At 48.1% G+C, this 20,287-nt stretch overlaps 2 protein-coding genes and 1 long non-coding RNA gene across 4 annotated transcripts in view; 2 read left to right on the top strand and 1 right to left on the bottom strand.

The window, feature by feature from the left end:
• The window catches only part of LOC135972074 (zinc finger protein 271-like), a 312,092-nt gene that overhangs the window by 139,908 nt on the left and 151,897 nt on the right, over nucleotides 1–20,287 (bottom strand). The window lies entirely within an intron of this gene.
• LOC135976000 (uncharacterized) overlaps nucleotides 1–20,287 on the top strand; it is a 262,775-nt gene that overhangs the window by 157,418 nt on the left and 85,070 nt on the right. The gene's annotated exons all lie outside the window — the stretch shown is intronic.
• On the top strand, nucleotides 3,451–12,785 carry LOC135975966 (zinc finger protein 184-like). Of its 2 annotated transcripts, none has more exons than XM_065570138.1 (4): nucleotides 3,451–4,567; nucleotides 7,189–7,315; nucleotides 9,212–9,325; nucleotides 9,734–12,785. In XM_065570138.1, the coding sequence occupies exons 1-4, from the start codon at nucleotides 4,544–4,546 to the stop codon at nucleotides 10,294–10,296; spliced, it is 828 nt and encodes a 275-aa protein (XP_065426210.1). In that variant the 5' UTR covers nucleotides 3,451–4,543; the 3' UTR covers nucleotides 10,297–12,785. The 2 variants fall into 2 exon arrangements, with proteins under 2 accessions (XP_065426210.1, XP_065426209.1); XM_065570137.1 differs by having other exon boundaries at nucleotides 9,695–12,785.

The following is a 20,287-nucleotide window of genomic DNA, read 5'->3' as shown; positions in this document are numbered from 1 at the left end:
TGGGACTTCAGCTTTCTGCCCTGGGCCTCGGCGAGTCTAATGCTGGCCTTGCTTGGCAGCCCCCCTAACAACTGCTCGTGGCCCCCCAGGGGGCCCCAGACTCCTGGTTGAGAACCACTGCCTTACACCATGAATCACAGCAATGTTCAAGTTTCTGCCAGTCCCAAAGGATCAGTTACTTCCTGAGGTCAATTGAATCTTAGATCTCACAACAAAGACAACATTTTTAGCCGGTCCTGTCATAACCTGTATTGAGATTTATTTAAAAGGAAATGAGAGTTGTTTACAACGTTAAAGCAGGTTAAAGCAGATGCCGACAAGTTAGTCTTAAATTTCAAAACGTAATAGAAGCTTCTATAATAAGCAAGTTCTACATATTCTTTAGGACTAACCCAGGATAAGCAGCTGAGAATCTCTTCCTTGTGCCTAGAAACTTTGCCCCGCCAGAGTCAAAGCAGCATACAATCAGTTCCTTCTGCATGGGGTTTTTTATTCCCTTCCTACCATGTGCTCTGAGTTGCAGACTTAGCTAATGGGAGGTCAAGAGCACAACAACAGTCTTTTGTCTTCATTAACATCCCATAATAGTGTCTCTGGTGTTAATGGACCTTTCCTGCCAGGCAGGATATAATGCATTCTGTTGCCAATCAGCACTTCACATAGGTAAAGTCTCTCCCCTGTCTGGTGATTTAAATAGCCACAGAGGCTCACAATGCAACTAGTCAGATATTAACCCAGGCAGCAACTCAATAAAGCATTCAATAAAGTCTAAACACATTGTTATAATTCTAATACCTGTTTTAATAATACTAACACAGGTGAGTCAGACTGATTCCAGCTATGTGTTTGTCCCTGTTCAATTAAGACATGGGGGCTTTTGCAAGAGCTAACACCTCATCTGCCAGTGTCACAGGCAGGATGGCCAGGGATGGTGTCTCTAGTCTCTGTTTGCCAGAAGCTGGGAATGGGTGACAGGGGTGGATCACTTGATGATTCTCTGTTCTCTTCATTCCCTCTGAAGCACCTGGCATTGGCCACTGAGCTAGATGGACCATTGGTCTGACGCAGTGGGCCGTTCTTATGTTCACAGTCTCTATCAGGAGTATCTACTCATTTGGACTCACTGGGGAGCCACAGAAAGAAACAAGGTGTGCTGAGGCAAGAAGGCCCAGTCTCAGAGCCCTCAGAGTCACGCTTGTCAAAAGCTAAAACTAAGCCCAGCCGATGAAAGGGGGCACTCCCAGGAGAGACTGTATAAAGGCTGGAGCATCCAACAACTTTGTAAACCTGAGGCAGCTGCCTTGGGGACAATGACAGGGAGCATCCCCCAAAGTGACTCCTTTGGTTCTGCTCTTCTCTGGCCTTTGGTTTATAGAATCATAGAACTGGAAGGGACCTCAAGAGGTCATCTAGTCCAGTCCCCTGCACTCAAGGCAGGACTAAATAGTCTCTAGACCAGGAGTGGCCAACCTGAGCCTGAGAAGGAGCCAGAATTTACCAATGTACATTGCCAAAGAGTCACAGTAATACGTCAGCTGCCCCCCATCAGGCCCCACCCTCCGCTCCCAGTGCCTCCCACCCACGGGCAGCCACACTTATCAGCACCTCCCCCTCCATCCCCGCACCTCCCGATCAGCTGTTCATGCTGTGCAAGACACTCGGGGGCGGGGGGAAATGGAGCAAGGGCACTGCAGGCTCAGGGGAGGGGGTGGAGTGGGGGCAGGGCCTGTAGCTGAGCAGTGAGCACGCCCAGCACATTGGAAAATTGGTGCCTGTAGCTCCAGCCCAGGAGTTGGTGCCTATACAAGGAGCCCCATATTAAATTCTAAAGCAGGCCTGCACAACATGCGGCCCAGGGGCCGCATGCAGCCCGCGTGGGCTCACTGTGCGGCCCGCGTGGGTTAAGTAGGTAGGCTCACTGTGCGGCCCGTGGGGGGGTGAGTAGGCAAATGGGCAGGCAGTTGCAGGGAGTGAGTCGGCGAGCCGGGGAAGGGGGGCTGAGGAGGCGAGTGGCAAATCGGTGGCTGACCTGTTCTACTGATCTGGTCTGGCTCCCATCCCCTTTCCCAGGGCCAGCTCCAGGCACCAGCGAAACAAGCAGGTGCTTGGGGCGGCACATTTCTAGGGGCGGCATTCTGGCACCGGCCATCATAGGCGCCGACTCTGGGGCATGGGGAAATAGTGCCCCCGCCGCCCCAGCTTGCCTCCGCTCCGCCTGCTCCCCTGAGAACGCCACCGTCACTCCGCTTCTCCCCCCTCCCTCCCAGGCTTGCTGCGTGCGAAACAGCTGTTTCATGCAGCAAGGCTGGGAGGGAGGACAAGCTGAGCGGCGGGGCACTCGGGGGAGGTGGCGGTGATGGAGTGGAGGTGAGCTGGAGCAGGGAGCGGTTCCTCTACCCCCCCCCATTACTTCCTGCACCCTCCCACCCTAGCTCACCTCTGCTCCACCTGCTCCCCAAAACGCGCTGCCGCTCCACTTCTCCCCCCTCCCTCCCAGGCTTGCTGCACGCAAAACCGCTATTTCGCGCAGCAAGCCTGGGAGGGAGGAGAAGCCGAGCGGCGGGCACTCGGAGGAGGCGACAGTGGTGGAGCGGAGGTGAACTGGAGCGGGGAGCGGTTCCTCTACCCCCCCCATTACTTCCTGCTTTCCCCGACCCTAGCTCACCTCCGCTCCGCCTGCTCCCCTGAACGCACCACTGTTCCACTTCTCCGCCCTCCCTCACCTGAAGCGGAGCAGCAGCACACCAGGGGGAGCAGGCGGAGCGTAGGTGAGCTAGGGTGAGAGGTCATGGGGGGCCTGCAGGAAGCAATGGTGGGGGGGAAATGCAGCACATCGGGGGAGGAGGCAGGGCTGGGGATTTGGGGAAGGGGTTCAGAAGGGGTGGAGTTGCAGCGGGGCCGGGGGCAGAGAGGCACGAAAAAAAAGGGGGGAGCGGCCAAAAATTTTTTTGCTTGGAGCGGCAAAAATCCTAGAGCCGGCCCTGCCCTCTCCAAGTGTTGCAGCTGTCTGGAGGTGCCTGCCTTCCACACCTTCCTCATTCACACCTCATTCATTCAACAGGGCAATTGATTTCAAAGTGGTGGGGGGGGAGATCTTATTCTACTTCTAGCAAAAAGACATTTTTCTTTTACCTTAATTATACTACCTTTGGGGCCCGCTATAACAAATTACTGAGGTTCAATACTGCTGTTTCGGTGGGGTGATGCTGGGGAAGGAGGGTTTGTTTCTGCGGGGCAGGTGGCGCTGGGGGAGGGGTGTTTCAGCAGCGCTGGGGGGGTGTTTTGTGGGGCGGGTGGCGTGGTGTTGTGTTTTGGGTGATGCTGGGGCAGGGTTGGCAGCTCTCTGGGGGTTTCAGCCCTCAGCTGTTTTCTTTGGAGTAATATGGCCCTCGCCACTTTATGAGTTGTGCAGGCCTGTTCTAAAGAGCCACATGTTGGCCACCCCTGATCTAGACCATCCCTGAGAGGTGTTTGTCCAGCCTGCTCTTAAAAATCCCCAATGATGGAGATTCCACAACCTCCCTAGGCAATTTATTCCGGTGCTTAACCACACTGACAGTTAGGAAGTTTCTCCTAATGTCCCACCTAAACCTCCCTTTCTGCAATTTAAGCCCATTGCTTCTTGTCCTGTCCTCAGAGGTTAAGAAGAACAATTTTTCTCCCTCCTCCTTGAAACGACCTTTTATGTACTTGAAAACTGATCATGTCCCCTCTCAGTCTTCTCTTCTCCAGACTAAACAAACACAGTTTTTTCAGTCTTCCCTCATAGGTCATGTTTTCTAGACCTTTAATCATTTTGGTTGCTCTTCTCTGGCCTTTCTCCAATTTGTCCACATCTTTCCTGAAATGTGGCACCCAGAACTGGACACACTTCTCCAGTTGAGGCCTAATCAGCACGGAATAGAGCGGAAGAATTACTTCTCGTGTCTTGCTTACAATACTCCTGCTAATACATCCCAGAATGATACTTGCTTTTTTTGCAACAGTGTAACTCTGTTGACTCATATTTAGCTTGTGATTCACTGTGACCCCCAGATCCCTTTCCGCAGTACTTCTTCCTAGGCAGTCATTTCCTGTTTTGTATGTGTGCAACTGATTGTTCCTTCCTAAATGAAGTACTTTGGATTTGTCCTTATTGAATTTCATCCTATATACTTCAGACCATTTCTCCAGTTTGTCCAGATCATTTTGAATTTTAATTCTATCCTCCAAAGCACTTGCAACCCTTCCCAGCTTGGTATCATCTGCAAACTTTATAAGTGTAACAGAGAGACTCTGCTACAGGGAGGGATTCAGAATGTCTCAGAGGGTTACACCCTGGTGGGACAGGGCTAGGCCTATACTGGAATAAAGTCACTCTTTGCTTCACAGTGTGGCAGAACCTAGAATATCCATTAGCAGGGAAAATCCTGGGGTGAATCGGCATGTGGAAAGGACAGAAACCCCATCTGAATTCTCTCACATTGCCCTTCTCACCCTGGCAGGCTACAGAATAACGTCCACATTTCGCTCCAGATCATCCCCTCCTCCCAGGGGGAAGGAAATGGCTGCAATGGAGCTGACTCAGGTAAGGGATTATCAGGGAGCTGGTGGTGGGTTCTGCTTGGAGGGAGAGGAGCAGTAAATATATAGGATGGTGGGAGCTGCTAAAGGTGGTGGGAGGCAGGAAATATCTAGGGTGGAGAAAGGGATGGGACAGGATTTGACAAACCTTCTGAGACTTGTGTAATCTAGGGTGTAGTGGGTTGTCACCCCGGGGTGCAGTGTGGGGGGCTTCTGGGAACTGTTGTGCCCTCTAACCCTGAAGCTGGGCTGGCCCTTCTCACACTGCTTTGCTGGAGATTCAGCTAGCCTCTCCAAGCTGTTTTCTTACCCAACACGACAGGAGATGGCGCCATGCATCCAACTAAGCTACCTGAATGCTTTACCTAAGCCACTCAAGGACAGATAGAAGACAAAAGCCAATTTCTCAGCAGTAAGTGATAGCAAACAGATCAAAGCAGATTACTTTGGAAATAACCAAAAACTCAAACCAAGCCTAACATATTAGATGATAGAATTTGAATTAGCAGTTTCTCACCCTGACTGATGATTGAAGCAGTCCACCATGTTTCCATACACAAGCTAGAAATCCCTTTACCCTGGGACCAACACTTCCCCCAGTTCAGTCTTTGTTCCTCAGGTGTTTCCAGGAGATCTCTTGTGGGGAATGAGGCCAAGAGATGATGTCACACCCCACGTTATGTAGCTTTTCCACATGGGAGGAACCCTTTGTTCCAAACTCAGTTCCCAGTCCAGTTTGTGGAAAAATACAGGTACCAAAATGGAGTTTAGTGTCATGTGGTCTGGTCACATGCCCTAGCATGTCCCGCTGTAGCCATGATTCATACACTAGATGGAACATTCACAGGAAGGGGAAGCTCTTCCACGGTCCATTGTCTTTGTTGATGAGCCATCAGCACTGTCTGGCTTCTTCACTGTTGTACCTGAAAGGCTCGTTGTGGGTGTTACCCAGAGTAAGCACATTTGAAATACAGATACAGAGTCAATATCCATAACTTCAGATACAAACATGATCAATGCACACAAATAGGATAATCATATTCAGCAAAACATAACTTTTCCAATGACACCGAACATGACGCGTCTTGCACAAAATGCATTATAATTATGTCCTAATCATTTTATACTCATACCACTATGCTGAATGTGGGGTGTAGTGTCAGATAGGGGTTACTTTCAAGGCACAGGAGTTGGGAATGGAACTTCCCCTCTTTATGGAACAGGAAATAACTCTTCAGCCAGGACTGGGAAAATTTCCCAGACTCCCAGTGCTGGAGCCTGAATCTACTGACACTTCGTTAGTTACCACCACCCCCAATCTTTGTGGCAACTGCAAACTTTATCAGTGATGATTTTATCTTCTCTTCCAGGTCACTGATAAGAATGTAAAATAGCACAGAGCTAAGAACCAATCCTTGTGGGAACCTGCTAGAAATAAATCCACTCGACCATGGTTCTCCATTTACAATCCCAGTTTTTAATCTATTTAATGTAATGCCGTGTGTATTTTGTATCTTTCTAGTCAAAATATTGTGCGTAACCAAGTCATATACCTTACAGAAGTCTAGGTATATTACATCAGTACTATTCGCTGTGACCAAACTTTTGATCTTATCCAATAAGGATATCTAGTTAGTTTGATAGGATATATTGTGTTTAAACCTTTGTTAATGGGTACTAATTATATTACCCTCTTTTAATTCTTTATTAATGAAATGCAGTATCGGCTGCTCCATTCTCTTGCCTAGTATCAATTTCAGACTAACACTCTTGTATTTAGCTGGGTCATCTGTTTTACACTTTTTAAATATTGGAACAGCATTAGCTTTATTCCTGTCTTACGATATTTTCCCAGTATTCCAAGTCCTAATTAAAATCAACATTAACAGTCCACCATGCTCCTCCACCCGGTCTTTCAAAACTCGTTATCAGTACCTGCTGATTTATCACGTCTAACTTGAATAGATGGTGTTTAACATCCTCGTGAGTTAATGTTGGAATGGAAAGAGTGTCATCGTCAACATCTTATGATATGTGTTACATCATCTGTTTTTCTCCAAATCCAGGAAAGAAATATTTATTGAACACTTTTACCTCTTCTGCATTATTTTTGCTATTTGTGTCATTTATGTCTAGTAATTTACCATGACAATTGTTGGGATTAATTCTGTACTTAATATACTTTAAAAAACTTCCTTCTTATTTTCATTGATTGGTCATTAATTTCTGATAGCTTCCCTTACCAATTTTCTACACTTTTGATCTTCTAACTTACATTCTTTACTATTGACTTCCCCTTTCTTCCATATATTTTATTTGGAGAGTGTTGGGATTCCTACCAGGGAGCCACCAGCAGGGTCCAGAGACAGCCCCATCTCCTATATCAAGCTCTGGCTAGTAGGTATGTGATAAATGTGACGATCCTACCTCCGTCTATCAGCTGGGCGACATAAAGGTTCTCTCTTTCCACCCTCTGATGCCTCCTGGCTGCTCTAGGCAAGGTGGGGTGGGACTCTGTTAACATGTGCCTCCCGGAGCTTCCATTTCCCTGGTGCTGCTGTTCTGTGAATAGTGGGGTTGTGACTGGGGCAGCAGGTACTAAGTGTTGGCCTCTTGCTCTTTCAGGAGCTGGTGACCTTCGAGGAGGTGGCTGTGTATTTCACCAGGGAAGAGGGGGCTCTGCTGGACCCCACTCAGAGAGCCCTCTACAGGGATGTAATGGAGGAAAACTATGAGACGGTGGTCTTGCTGGGTAAGGAGTCCTGTCCCCTCCGTTATTAGAAGCTGTGAGGTCTCTAAAGAACCTGAGTAGTAATAACTTTATACCTTTATTCGTCATACAAGTTTTGACAAGTTTCCTTGCCCCCCTTTTTTTTGCCTTATCTCCCACCCGCTAATATAATTTTTGGACATGTGCCTTTTTGATGCCATCAGTCATTTTAAAATTGCATTTAATGTATCCTTGTTGGCTACATTAATAACTACATTAATAACTGTAGCTTTCATGCCTTTTCCTCATTTTAAGAGGAAAATATGCTGCCTGTGGAATTCTAAATTGAGTAAATTGGTGTATGACTCATGCATGGCTGTGTGACAGTCAGATGAGCTCCTCTTTTGATAGGAGAGTGTATAATGTTGCCATTCAGGACCCCACGGGTAAAGGGAGAACAGAGCTGTGGGAGGAGAGTACAAGGGGGGGAGGAGATAATTCTGGGGTGCCAGGACATGGGGAGAGTGTGTGCAGGGTTAGACCTAAGAATCAGCAGGGAAGGATGAGGTAGTGAGAGACAAGGAGGGAACACAAGAAGTTCCCAAGGTGCTGACTGAGAGTAATGGGATGAAGGGGAGGGGAGTGTGTAGGAAGGGCACCCAGGAAGTGGGCTGGGTGGGTCAGTGGGAGGGAAGAGAGGTTTAGGGATCTAGAGCTGTGGGGGATCCCAGACCTTTAACCCTGAATCCCTACCGAAGCCTTGTTGCTTTAGAGCAGGGGTCGGCAACCTTTCAGAAGTGGTGTGCGGAGTCTTCATTTATTCACTCTAATTTAAGGTTTTGAGTGCCGGTAATACACTTTAATGTTTTTAGAAGGTCTCTTTCTATAAGTCTATAATATAGAACCAAACTATTGTTGTATGTAAAGTAAATAAGGTTTTTAAAATGTTTAAGAAGTTTCATTTAAAAATAAATTAAAATGCAGAGCCTCCCGGACCGGCGGCCAGAACCCGGGCAGTGTGAGTGCCACTGAAAATCAGCTTGCATACCATAGGTTGCCTACCCCTGATCTAACCAATTATATCCCACTACCCTAATTAACTTACAGCTGGCAACATGAATTATACAGCAGAGAGAAACTATTAGAGAATGAGACTGATTAACAATGTAAAAGCGGTGGCCAGAAAGATAAAACAATACGGAAATGAGGGTTTCACAACCACAACCATAGATAAGTGATTTCTTGCCAGACAGGATGCTATCAAACTAAGTTTTCTTTAACCATCTTAAGATCTGTTTCTTTATCTGGTGGTGATGGACGCTGTCCGGACATTGACCGTCTTCCTAACAGCCCAATACCACCTTATCTCAGTGTGACTGGTTTGGGATGTGAGGATGTGACCCTACGCTTCCCAGCTTATGGCTGCCCCTGCTGCTTAGCCAAAGGCCTTAGCCTGAGAACAAGGCCTCAGACTCTCCTAGTGAGACAAGGCCCAGACACAGGCAGACTGTGATTTTGATTCTTTGTTTTTATACCTCTGTAACTAACTAAGTGATAAAAATACACCTAAGTTCTTCAAGTACAGGCTTTACAGGCAGGCCTGAATATCTCTATTCTAACAGTGGGTTCTACCCCTTCCCCCATTCTGTGTCTGTCCTGTCTATTTAGATTGTAAATTCTTCAGGGCATGGGCCATCTACTATTCTGGGTTTGTAATTTGCCTAGCACAGTGGGGACCCACTGTTAGTTGGTCCTTAGGCACTAAGGCAATGCATATGATTTATAATAATAATAACTCTCATGCCACTTTGAGCCAAGGAAGCTGGCCTTGGGATGTTACTGCTTAAAAATGAGCTGGGGTTAAAACCATGGAATATTCTTTGTGACAAGTATCCCACAAATTCCACTGACCTCCCTTCTTTTCTTTGCCTGGAGTAGGGTTTCCAATTTCCAAACCTGATGTGATCTCACAGCTGGAACGAGGGGAAGAACCATGGGTCCCAGACCTCCAGGGCTCTGAGAAAGAAGTGCTCCCGAGAGCTGCCTGCACAGGTGAGGAATTGGTTAAACCAACTCAAAAACTGTTTAGGAATGCAGGAAACATTAGGGATGCCCTACAAAGACCCTGTGAGCTCTCTGAGTTCAGGATTATTCCCTGCAGATGTGGAATCATTACGGCAGATGTCACTCATGGCATCCCTCCTATTCTGACTGACAACTGGCAGCAGGTCCCTCCCCGATCTCACTTTCCCCTGAGTGTTCTGGTGAGATGCGGACCAAAACTGATCCCTTCCTCTCTCCTCTGGGGAAGGGTTTGGAGAAAATCAGCTCCTGATAATTTTCATCTCTCCCACACATATTTTGGTTTGTTCATCCCTTTTTCTATTCCTCTGTTTGAGATGTCCTTTCTTTCTGGTGCAGGGAGTGACCTATGTCTGGATTCTCTCTGTCTCCCATCAGGTGATGGGATGGTGAGTGAGAATGAGGAGGAGAAACCCCAGCAGGAAGATGCTGAGCAAGTAGGACCACATGGAACGTTATCAGGAAGATGCAAAGGGAATGTTTCCAGGAGTTGTGCACTCCAAGAAAAAGAAAAAGCCTGTGAGACTCAGGAGAGGCCAGAGGAAAACTTCAGTAGCATCCCAGACCTTGTAACACATGACAGAATCAACTTGGAAGAGACACGGTACACATGCTCTGAGTGCAGGAAAATCTTCAGTCAGCGCTCATACCTTATCAGACATCAGAGAATCCACACAGGAGAGAAGCCCTACACGTGCTCTGAATGCGGGAAAAGCTTCACTTGGAGCTCACACCTTATCAGACATTGTAGAATCCACACAGGAGAGATGCCCTACACGTGCTCTGAGTGTGGGAAAAGCTTCTATGGCCGCTCACAGCTTATCACACATTCTAGAATCCACACAGGAGAGAAGCCCTACACATGCTCTGAGTGCAGGAAAAGCTTCAATGATAGCTCAACCCTTATTAGACATCAGAAAATTCACGAGAGAGAACTGTAATAAATCCCTTGACTAGGGCTGGCCAAAGATTTTTTTTTAAAAAAACAAATCACATTTGCTAATTCCCACATAGTGATTTTTGTACTGTCTTCACCATGGCCTCTCAGCTCCACCAGATCAGTTACCTGCTTCTGCCTTTTGCAGTTCACCCTTCTTTGGGGTCAGTCCTGTGATCTTTTCTATCAACTCCTTTCCTTTTGAGTCGTATGAGTGTGTGTCCCTCAGCCAGGAATGTTCATCTGCTCCAGGTGGGAGAGAGAGGTTTGATCCCAACAAGCTACACTGAGGCAAAAACTACCTGTGCCTTACATCCACTAGGACTGTACATGGCGTTGGCTGCTCAAGTTAGTGATCTTGGTGTAAAAAGACAATTATAGTTGTAGTTCAGATGCCGCCCAGGTGCAGTGGTTGGCATTAGCTTTCCCCTTGACTTGACCTAAACTCCATCACTTTGCCTAGTCTAAACAAACCCTGAGCATCACAGTTATACTGTTCCCCCATTTCAAAGCAATTGTTAGTCATCAAGTTCCCTCTTGGGGAAGAAATTGTTTCATTCCCAGTTGCTCTGTTGTTGCTTCAAGTTGTGTTGGAGAGCAGATATTTTTACTACCATTTTCCTCACTTAAAATATATTGAACTATAACAAAGAGCAGGAGCAGGAACAGGGCAGGGATAGGGAAAAATTGTCATTTCACCTCGTGGAAGCAGAGAAAGAACTGACAGGAAGGGGATGCAATGCATGACAGTTTGTTAGCAAGAGTCAGGCTAACTGTAACCCTAATAACATGAGATTTGTAGAAGCGAGGAATGTGTGAGGCAAGTGGGAAAGAACTGTGTGAGAAGTTGTTGCGACCTTGTGTAGATAATATAGACTGTAGACTAAGAGTCTACATTAGTGAGCAAAACAAGATATCAGAATGACCTATGTATAAACAAAATGCAGCTGTTGCTCATTGTCTGTAACAAAAGGTATAAATGCTTGCTGTAATTGTTTACCTGTCGAGAGACCTGTTTAGCTCTCTCCCTCTACGCAATTGCTTGAGAAAATAAAGTATCTGACTTGCTGTACCCAAACAAAAAGTGAGAACTCTGTTATTCTCCGACAATTTGGGTATGTAGAGGTAATTTGGAAACTGGCTAAAGGCAATGAAAATTTAACAGTCCCTCGTGTAATGTTAATCACAGTCCATTGATATATAATGGGGTTGTTGTACAGTCTTAGTCATAAAACACAATACATCATACTTAGTACATAAGGTGGACACGCTATAAGCTGTATGAAAGACATACTTTTCAATTTGATATATATTTTGGAGCATGTGAATTTGCCCTTGTATTTCAGAGATTTTCTGAACCGCTGGTAACAGTGAAAGCAAATTTTGAAATCGATCAGGTACTAAACTAGTCCAATTAACGGGTATCTGGAACCTAAGGGCTACTTGCAAAATTCTATTTGCAGGCCAGTAAATAATATGATTGCCTGCAGTGGTAATGAGATTAAAATGTATGTCTTGCAATGTGGTGGTTTTAACATAAGCACAGCTATCATTAGCTTGAAAAACTAAGTGTCCTGTCAGGGTAGTTCCTTGTCCCCTACCCTCCCAGCAAACGTAGTCATGAAGAGTAACAACTGCTCCTGGCTTCAGTTTATGGATACACTGAAGCTGTAGGGGTTCTAACAGCCAAAATGTCCATTGACTCCCTAACCCCATCCAAATATCAGATGTAATCCCAGGAGCACTGACTAAAAATCGATTGGGCATACCAGGTAGTCTAATTTCCCAGCTGTTTCGGTGAATTACCCAATCCCACATGCATCCTCCCCATGGACCCAGCAGGATTCAGTATGTGGGAGCCCACAACCCCCTAATCGGTCCATATGCTTGGAAGGAGCATTGAGAACATCTGCACTTCCACCCAGAAGGTCTCCAAGTATGTCTCCATGGCCACAGATCAAATGGTACTCCTGATGTGTCTGTAAGGGCAGTGGGCCAAGCCTGATGCTCTAGATCATTCCGAATAGCCATTAACTGGTCATTCAGGAAATCCTGAATTCCAAGACTTAATGCAAATAGAGATTTGAAAATGTTTGTTGTACTAGTAGTACAAAAGGGGGGGTTGTGGAAGCAGAAAAAGAACTGACAGGAAGGGGATGCAATGCATGACAGTTTGTTAGCAAGAGTCAGGCTAACTGTAACCCTAATAACACGAGATTTGTAGAAGCGAGGAATGTGTGACGCAAGTGGGAAAGAACTGTGTGAGAAGTTGTTGCGACCTTGTGTAGATAATATGGAATGTAGACTAAGAGTCTACATTAGTGAGCAAAACAAGATATCAGAATGACCTATGCATAAACAAAATGCAGCTCCTGCTCATTATTGTCTGTAACAAAAGGTATAAATGCTTGCTGTAATTGTTTACCTGTTGAGAGACCTGTTTAGCCCTCTCCCTCTATGCAATTGCTTGAGAAAATAAAGTATCTGACTTGCTGTACCCAAACAAAAAGTGAGAACTCTGTTATTCTCTGACAACCGTCTGTAATAACAGAAGAAGATAGGGTAAGTCAGAGGAATTCCCTTATTCCCCATCACCATCCCAATCCCCCTGTTGTTCAATTGGTTAGGTCAATATTTTTTCTAAAGGCCTGGGAAGAGGATTCCCTAGTATATGACTTGTAAATAAGCAAAATACCCATGCATTGGGCTCCCAAAGCAGTTGTGGCCCAGGCCCTGCAGGAGGTCGCTCCTGAAGATATCTCCTTCCTAATCAGCTGCATGTTGCCTATTATTTGGGAAATGCAATCCCTATCTAGGTAGAGATGGGAAAGATGGAAATGATATTTGTCTTCAGCTCACCCTTGGGAGATGCTGGAAATGTGTAGAAAATGTAATCTGTGTTGAATATGATATAGCTCCAAAAAGATACCTATTTTTAATAGATTTGGTGTCTTACAGGGATTCTAAGCTGCCCCTGAATTTAGTCCCTAATTTAAATCTGTGCCCCTAGATTAAAGAAGTAAAAGGGCATAGATGGAGTTATACCTCAGTATCACTACTGATATGTTGTGTGGTTGGTGAAGAATTCTACGCCAGAGAAGTGTCAAATTACTCCAAGTAAGGTCAAAGATTTGACAAGAAGTCAGGTAGAAATTGTAGGTACTAGTGATTGATTTTCACCCCAGAGATGGAAGCTATCGTGACCAGTGGCCCAGGTAAACTATTTTTAGGACACTGCTCCCTCGCTAAGTGGCATTGATCACACTCCTCAAGGATGCTATGATTAAATTAGGCACAACTGTCTTTTACCATTTGGATCCAAAGTTTTCATGAAGCACAGAAAGAATCATAGATGATTAGGGTTGGAAGAGACCTCCAGAGGTCATCTAGTCCAACCCCCTGTTCAAAGCAGGACCAACACCAACTAAATCATCCCAGCCAGGGCTTTGTGAAGCTGTGCCTTAAAAACCTCTAAGGACAGAAATTCCACCACCTTCCTAGGGAACCCATTCCAGTGCTTCACCACCCTCCTAGTGAAATAGTGTTTCCTAATATCCAACCTAGACCCCCCCGCTGCAACTTGAGTCCATTGCCCGTTGTTCTGTCATCTGCCACCACTGAGAGCAGCTGAGCTCCATCCTCTCTGGAACCCCCCTTCAGGCAGTTGAGGGCTGCTATCAAATCCCCCCTCACTCTTCTCTTCTGCAGACTAAACAAGCCCAATTCCTTCAGCCTCTCCTCGTAAGTCATGTGCCCCAGCCCCCTAATAATTTTTGTTGCCCTCCGCTGGACTCTCTCCAATTTCTCCACATCCTTTCTGCACTGGGGGCCCCAAAACTGGACGCAATACTCCAGATGTGGTTTCACCAGTGCCGAATAGAGGGGGAATAATAACTTCCCTTGATCTGCTAGCAATGCTCCTACTAATGCAGCCCAATATTCTGTTAGCCTTCTTGGCAACAAGGGCACACTGCTGACTCATATCCAGCTTCATCCACTATAATCCCCAGGTCCTTTTCTGAAGAACTGCTGCTTAGCCAGTCAGTCCCCATCCTGTAGTGGTGCATGGGATTCTTCCCTCCTAAACTCAGGACTTCGCACTTGTCCTTGTTGAACCTCATCAGATTTCTTTTGGCCCAATCCACTAATTTGTCTAGGTAACTCTGGACCCTATGCCTACCCTCCAGGGTATCTGCCTCTCGCCGCAGCTTAGTGTCATCCGTGAACTTGCTGAGGGTGCAATCCATCCCATCATCCAGATCATTAATAAATATGTTGAACAAAACCAGCCCCAGGACAGACCCCTGGGGTACTCCACTTAATACTGGCTGCCAACTAGACATTGAGCCATTAATCAGTACCCGTTGAGCCTGACAATCTAGCCAGCTTTCTATCCACCTTATAGTCCATTCATCCAATCCATACTTCTTTAACTTGCTGACAAGAATACTGTGGGAGACCATATTAGAAGCTTTGCTAAACTCAAGATATATCACATCCACCGTTTTCCCCATATCCACAGAGCCAGTTAACTCATCAGAGAAGGCAATCAGGTTGGTCAGGCATGACTTGCCCTTGGTGAATCCATGTTGATTGTTCCTGATCACCTTCCTCTCCTCCAAGTGCTTCAAAATGGGTTCCTTGAGGACCCACTCCATGACTTTTCCAGGGACTGAGGTGAGGCTGACCGGTCTGTAGTTCCCTGGGTTCTCCTTCTTCCCTTTTTAAAAGATGGGCATTATATTTGCCTTTTTCCAATCATCCTGGACCTCCCCTGATCACCACGAGTTTTCAAAAATAATGGCCAATAGCTCTGCAGTCACATCAGTCAATTCCCTGAGCATCCTCAGATGCATTAGATCTGGACCCATGGAGTTGTGTATGTCCAGCTTTTCTAAATAGTCCTTAACCTGTTCTTTCACCACTGAGGGATGCTCACCTCCTCCCCATACTGTGTTGCCCAGGACAGCAGTGTGTTAGCTGACTTTGTGAAGACTGAGGCAAAAAAAGCATTGAGTACTTCATTTTTTTCCACATCATCTGTCACTAGGTTGCCTCCCCCATTCATTAAGGGTCCCTTGCTTTCCCTCACCTTTATCTTGTTGCTAACATACCTGTAGACACCCTTCTTGTTACCCTTCACATCCATTGCTAGCTGCAACTCCAGTTGTGTTTTGGCCTTCCTGATTACACCCTGCATGCTCAATCAATATTTTTATACTCCTCCCTAGTCATCTGACCAAGTTTCCACTTCTTGTAAGCTTTCATTTTGTGTTTAAGCTCAACGAAGCTTTCAGTATTAAGTCAAGCTGGTCACCTGCCATATTTGCTATTCTTTCTGCTCATTGGGATGGTTTGTTTCTGTGCCCTTAATAGGTCTTCTTTAAAATACAGCCACCTTTCCTGGACACCTTTCCCCCTCATCTTAGCCTCCCAGGGGATCCTGCCCATCAGTTCCCTAATGGAGTCAAAGTTTGCTTTTCTGAAGTCCAGGGTCCATATTTTGCTACTCTCCTTTCTTCCTTTTGTGAGGATCCTGAACTCAACCATCTCATGGTCACTGCTGCCCAGGTTGCCACCCACTTTTACTTTCCCTACTTATTCTTCCCAGTTTGTGAGCAGCCGGTCAAGAGGAGAACAGCCCCTGGTTGGTTTCTCCAGCATTTGCACCAGAAAGTTATCCCCAACACTCTCCAAAAACTGCCTAGATTGTCTGTGCACTGCTGTATTGCTCTCCCAGCAGATGTCGGGTGATTGAAGTGCCCCATGAGAACCAGGGCCTATGATCTGGAAACTTCTGTTAGTTGTCCGAAGAAAGCCTCGTCTACCTCATACTCCTGGTCCGGTGGTCTATAGCACACACCCACCACCACATCTCCCGTGTTGCTGTCACGTCTAAATATAACCCAAGGACTCAACAGGCTTTTCTTCAGTTTCATACTGGAGCTCTGAGCAATCATACCACTCTCTTACATACAGTGCAACTCCGCCACCTTTCCTCCCCTGCCTGTCCTTCCTGAACAGTCTATACCCATCCATGTCAGTGCTCCAGTCATGTGAACTTCCCCATGAAGTCTCTGATATTCCAGTCACATTATAGTTCTTTGACTGTGCCAGGACTTCCAATTCTTCCTGCTTGTTTCTCAGGCTCCTTGTGTTCATTTACATGCACCTAAGATAACTAGCCAATTGCCCTGCTTTCTCAGTATGAATCTGGAGTCCCTCCCATTGCATTCTCCTCCTTCTGTTTCCTCCCGGTATCCCCCTTACCTCAGGACTTAGGTCACCATCCCCTGGCGAACCTAGTTTAAAGCCCTCCTCACTAGCCTGCCTGTGAAGATACTCTTCCCTCTCTTCGTTAGGTGGATCCCATCTCTTTCTAGCAATCCTTCTTCCCGGAACATGCCATGGTCGAGGAATCCAAAGCCCTGTCTCCGACACCACCTGTGTAACCACGCATTTACCTCCACAATTCAATGGGTCCTACCTGGGCCTTTTCCTTCAACAGGGAGGATGGATGAGAATACGACTTCTTCTTTGAGTAATTGCTCATATCGATTCCAATTAGGTGTGCGCGCACTGCGTGCACCATCGTCACAAGACTTTTACCCTAGCAACACTCGGTGGGTCAGCTGAGGTGCCCCCTGGAGTGGCGCCCTTATGGTGCTGGATATATGTCCCTGCCGACCCAGCGCCCCCTCAGTTCTTTCTTACCGCCCATGATGGTCGTTGGAACTGTGGAGCACGGCATAGCTGATCTCCACTTCCCTAGCTCTTTACTCATTTGTATCTCTAGTTAGTTTTTGTAGTATCATTGTTAGTAGTTTATAGTTGTAGTTAGTGTATATAGTAGTTGGAGGAAAGGGGCCCTCCCTTTTCCTCCTTCCCGGTACCTGGGCTCATGCCTAGGTCTCCGGGTTTCAAACCCTGCTCGGCCTGCCTTAAGCCGATGCCTACAGGAGACCCCCACGACTCCTGCCTGAAGTGCCTGGGGGAATCCCATCAACCAGATAGTGCCACATCTGTAAGGCATTCAAGCCTCGGACAAAAAACGAGCGGGATTTTTGTTTGAGGCAGCTCCTCATGGAAGCGGCACTTAGCCCTGTGCCCGTGGGCCCGAGCCAAGACCCAGCGCCATCGGCCAAAAGCGCACCTCTGGCACCGGAACGACCCAGCACCGGCAAAGACTCCCAGCACCGGATGTCCTCAGCGCTCGCTATCTCCGGGGTCTAAGAAGCAACACAAGCATCCTGCTGCTCCTGCACAGTTGCAGGCACCGCCTGTGCCCGCCATGGAGCAACGCCCCATGCCAGACCATCCCGCAAAGGCTCCAACTCCGACACCGTCAATTCCGGCGCCGCAAGCGCCGTTGAGTCCGGTTCATATAAGTTCCCCGGTGTGCACCATGGTCGAGCTCGGTCTACCGTCTACCCCGGAGACCTTCTCCACAGCCTGTGACTTAATCGCACTCACCGAGTCGGGACCGTTGCAGCCTCCGGCACCACCGGTGCAGTCTGTCCCATCGATAGGGAAGCCGGCTACCATGCGGCCTCCATCACAGACTGAGATGGCTCAGCACCAACCTCAGTCCCAGTCCAAGTCGCGGTCCCGATCTAGACGCTGGTTCCATGCATGGTACTGCTCGCAGTCCTGGCACCGATCATCATCTCGGCGCTTGTTGTTCTCGCGGCACCGCTCCACCTCAAGAACATATCTTTCCTGGTACGATCGGTACCAGTCAAGCTCCCTGCACCAATCCCGGCGCCAGTCTCTGTGGAGTTGCTCCCGGCACCGCTCCACGCGTAGATCTTCATCGGGGTCCAGATCTGCCTCCCGGTACCGATATGGCCGTCGGTCCCGGTCCAGGTTGCGGTACCGCTCCAGATCACAGCACCGATCTCTATCTCCGTGATGAGGCCCAGCAACATGGGATAGTTTGACACAGCATGACCAGTTGGCTCCACCTTGGCCTTCCCACCCCATCTTGAGGTTGTCCCAGGTGGAGAGTGGCTACCCCGATCCGGCTCAGGGACCACCGCAGTGGTCCTTTTGAACCCCTTGGGCATACCACCAGGCCCAAGGCGTCCCCTCAAGGTCCACCAGGCCCAAGGCATCCCCCTTCTCGTTCGGCCCATTTGGAACCCCGAGTCCCGGAGGCCACAGTCAGCTGCCCACCCCAGGGGGCTCAGAGACAGCGGCCCTGCCCTCAACTCAGGCCCATGCCCCTAGCATAGAGGACTTAGGACAGCCGGACCTCCCCCAGCAAGACTTGCCCCAGGAACCGTTAGTCCTGGGGCTGTCTTCCTTGTCGTCGCCTGACGAAGCGGTGGTGGGCATGACCTCCTCTGGCCCACCACCTATAGACCTCCTTGCACACCAAGACTTACTGCGTAGGATGGCACAAAATATGAACCTCCAGGTGGAGGAAGTGGTAGAGGTAGAGGATCCGGTGGTGGACATCTTGTCGGCCGATGCCCCCACACGTGTAGCCTTGCCATTTATCCGGACCATCCAGGCTAATGCCAATACGATCTGGCAGTCCCCGGCATCTATTCCTCCCACTGCCATGGGGGTGGAGAGGAAGTACTTGGTCCTCTCCAAGGACTATGAGTACTTGTACATTCACCCCCAACCGTGCTGCCTTGTGGTACAGTCAGTTAATGAGAGGTAAAGGCACGGTCAACAAGCGCCCGCTCCTAAATCCAAGGACGCTAGGTCTATTTGGGCACAAGGTCTATTCGACTGGTGGCCTACAACTCAGGGTGGCTAACCAGCAGGCTCTCTTGAGCCGTTATAATTACAATACCTGGAACTCGATGGGGAAGTTCAAAGAGCTGGTTCTTCAAGAGTCCAGGGAGGAGTTCGGGGCCTTGCTGGAGGAGGGCAAGAAGGTAGCCAGGACGTCCTTGCAGGCTTCAATAGATGTGGCAGACTCGGTGGCTAGGACTCTAGCCTCCAGCGTAGCTATGCGCCGCATTTCATGGTTGCAGGTGTCCGGTCTTCCAGCGGAGCTGCAGCAAACAATTCAAGACATGCCCTTTGATGGCAAGGGGTTATTCTCGGACAAAACTGACTCTAGACTTAAGAGTCTTAAGGATAACCAGGCCATCATGCGCTCATTGGGCATGCATACCCCAGTGATGCAGCATAGGCCCTTCCGACCCCAACTGCAGCGCACCTACCCTAACCCTCAGCCACAACAGGACTTCTCCAGAAGGTGTGGCCGGGATAGTAGTAGTAGGCAATCTGGCCCTCAGACGGGCCAAAACCAGGGCCCCCCCAAGCGGTCAGCGGGGCCCAAGCAAAACTTTTGAAGGTGCGCCCGAGGGCGGAGCACCAGTCTCCTTGCAGGATCCTTTTCCACCTTTCTCCAGCCACCTCTCCTATTTCCTCCCTGCATAGTCCCGCATAACATTAGACCGCTGGGTCCTACGCAAGGTGGAAAGTGGATACCAACTTCAGTTTGGTTTGTCCCCTCTTTCCCACTCTCCCTCACCGTCCATCTTCAGGGACCCCTCTCACGAGCAACTCCTTCTACAGGAGGTACAGTTGCTCCTGGCTGTCGGAGCCAGAGAAGAGGTTCCAAGGGACCTGAGGGGCAGGGGGTTTTACTCCCGTTACTTCCTGATCCCCAAGGCAAAAGGGGGCTACGGCCCATTCTGGACATGTGCAGATTCAACAAATTCATGGTAAAGTTGAAGTTCCGCATAGTTTCCCTGGGGACCATTATTCCTTCCCTGGATCCTGGAGACTGGTACACCGCCCTCGACAGAAGGACGCGTACTTCCACATAGCGATTTACCCACCGCACAGGCGTTTCCTCCGCTTTGTGGTCAACCAACAGCACTTCCAATTTACCATCCTTCCCTTCGGTATATCCACGGCACCAAGGGTCTTTATGAAGTGCATGGCCGTCGTAGCTGCCTCACTCGGTTGACATCGGATCCAAGTTGTCAAGGCTGTATCCCCACTTTGAACTTTAGGGTACAACTGTA

The sequence above is a fragment of the Chrysemys picta genome, chromosome 16 (assembly GCF_011386835.1).
Source record: "Chrysemys picta bellii isolate R12L10 chromosome 16, ASM1138683v2, whole genome shotgun sequence".
Classification (NCBI taxonomy): domain Eukaryota; kingdom Metazoa; phylum Chordata; order Testudines; family Emydidae; genus Chrysemys; species Chrysemys picta.
This window is presented reverse-complemented; position numbering and strand designations above follow the sequence as displayed.

Excerpts from the sequence above, each read along its gene's own strand:
- LOC135975966 (XM_065570137.1), top strand. The coding sequence starts at position 4,544 with ATGGCTGCAATGGAGCTGACTCAG. Across the intron at positions 4,568-7,188 it reads CTGCAATGGAGCTGACTCAG|GAGCTGGTGACCTTCGAGGA; the intron begins GTAAGGGATTAT and ends TTGCTCTTTCAG. Across the intron at positions 7,316-9,211 it reads TGAGACGGTGGTCTTGCTGG|GGTTTCCAATTTCCAAACCT; the intron begins GTAAGGAGTCCT and ends TGCCTGGAGTAG.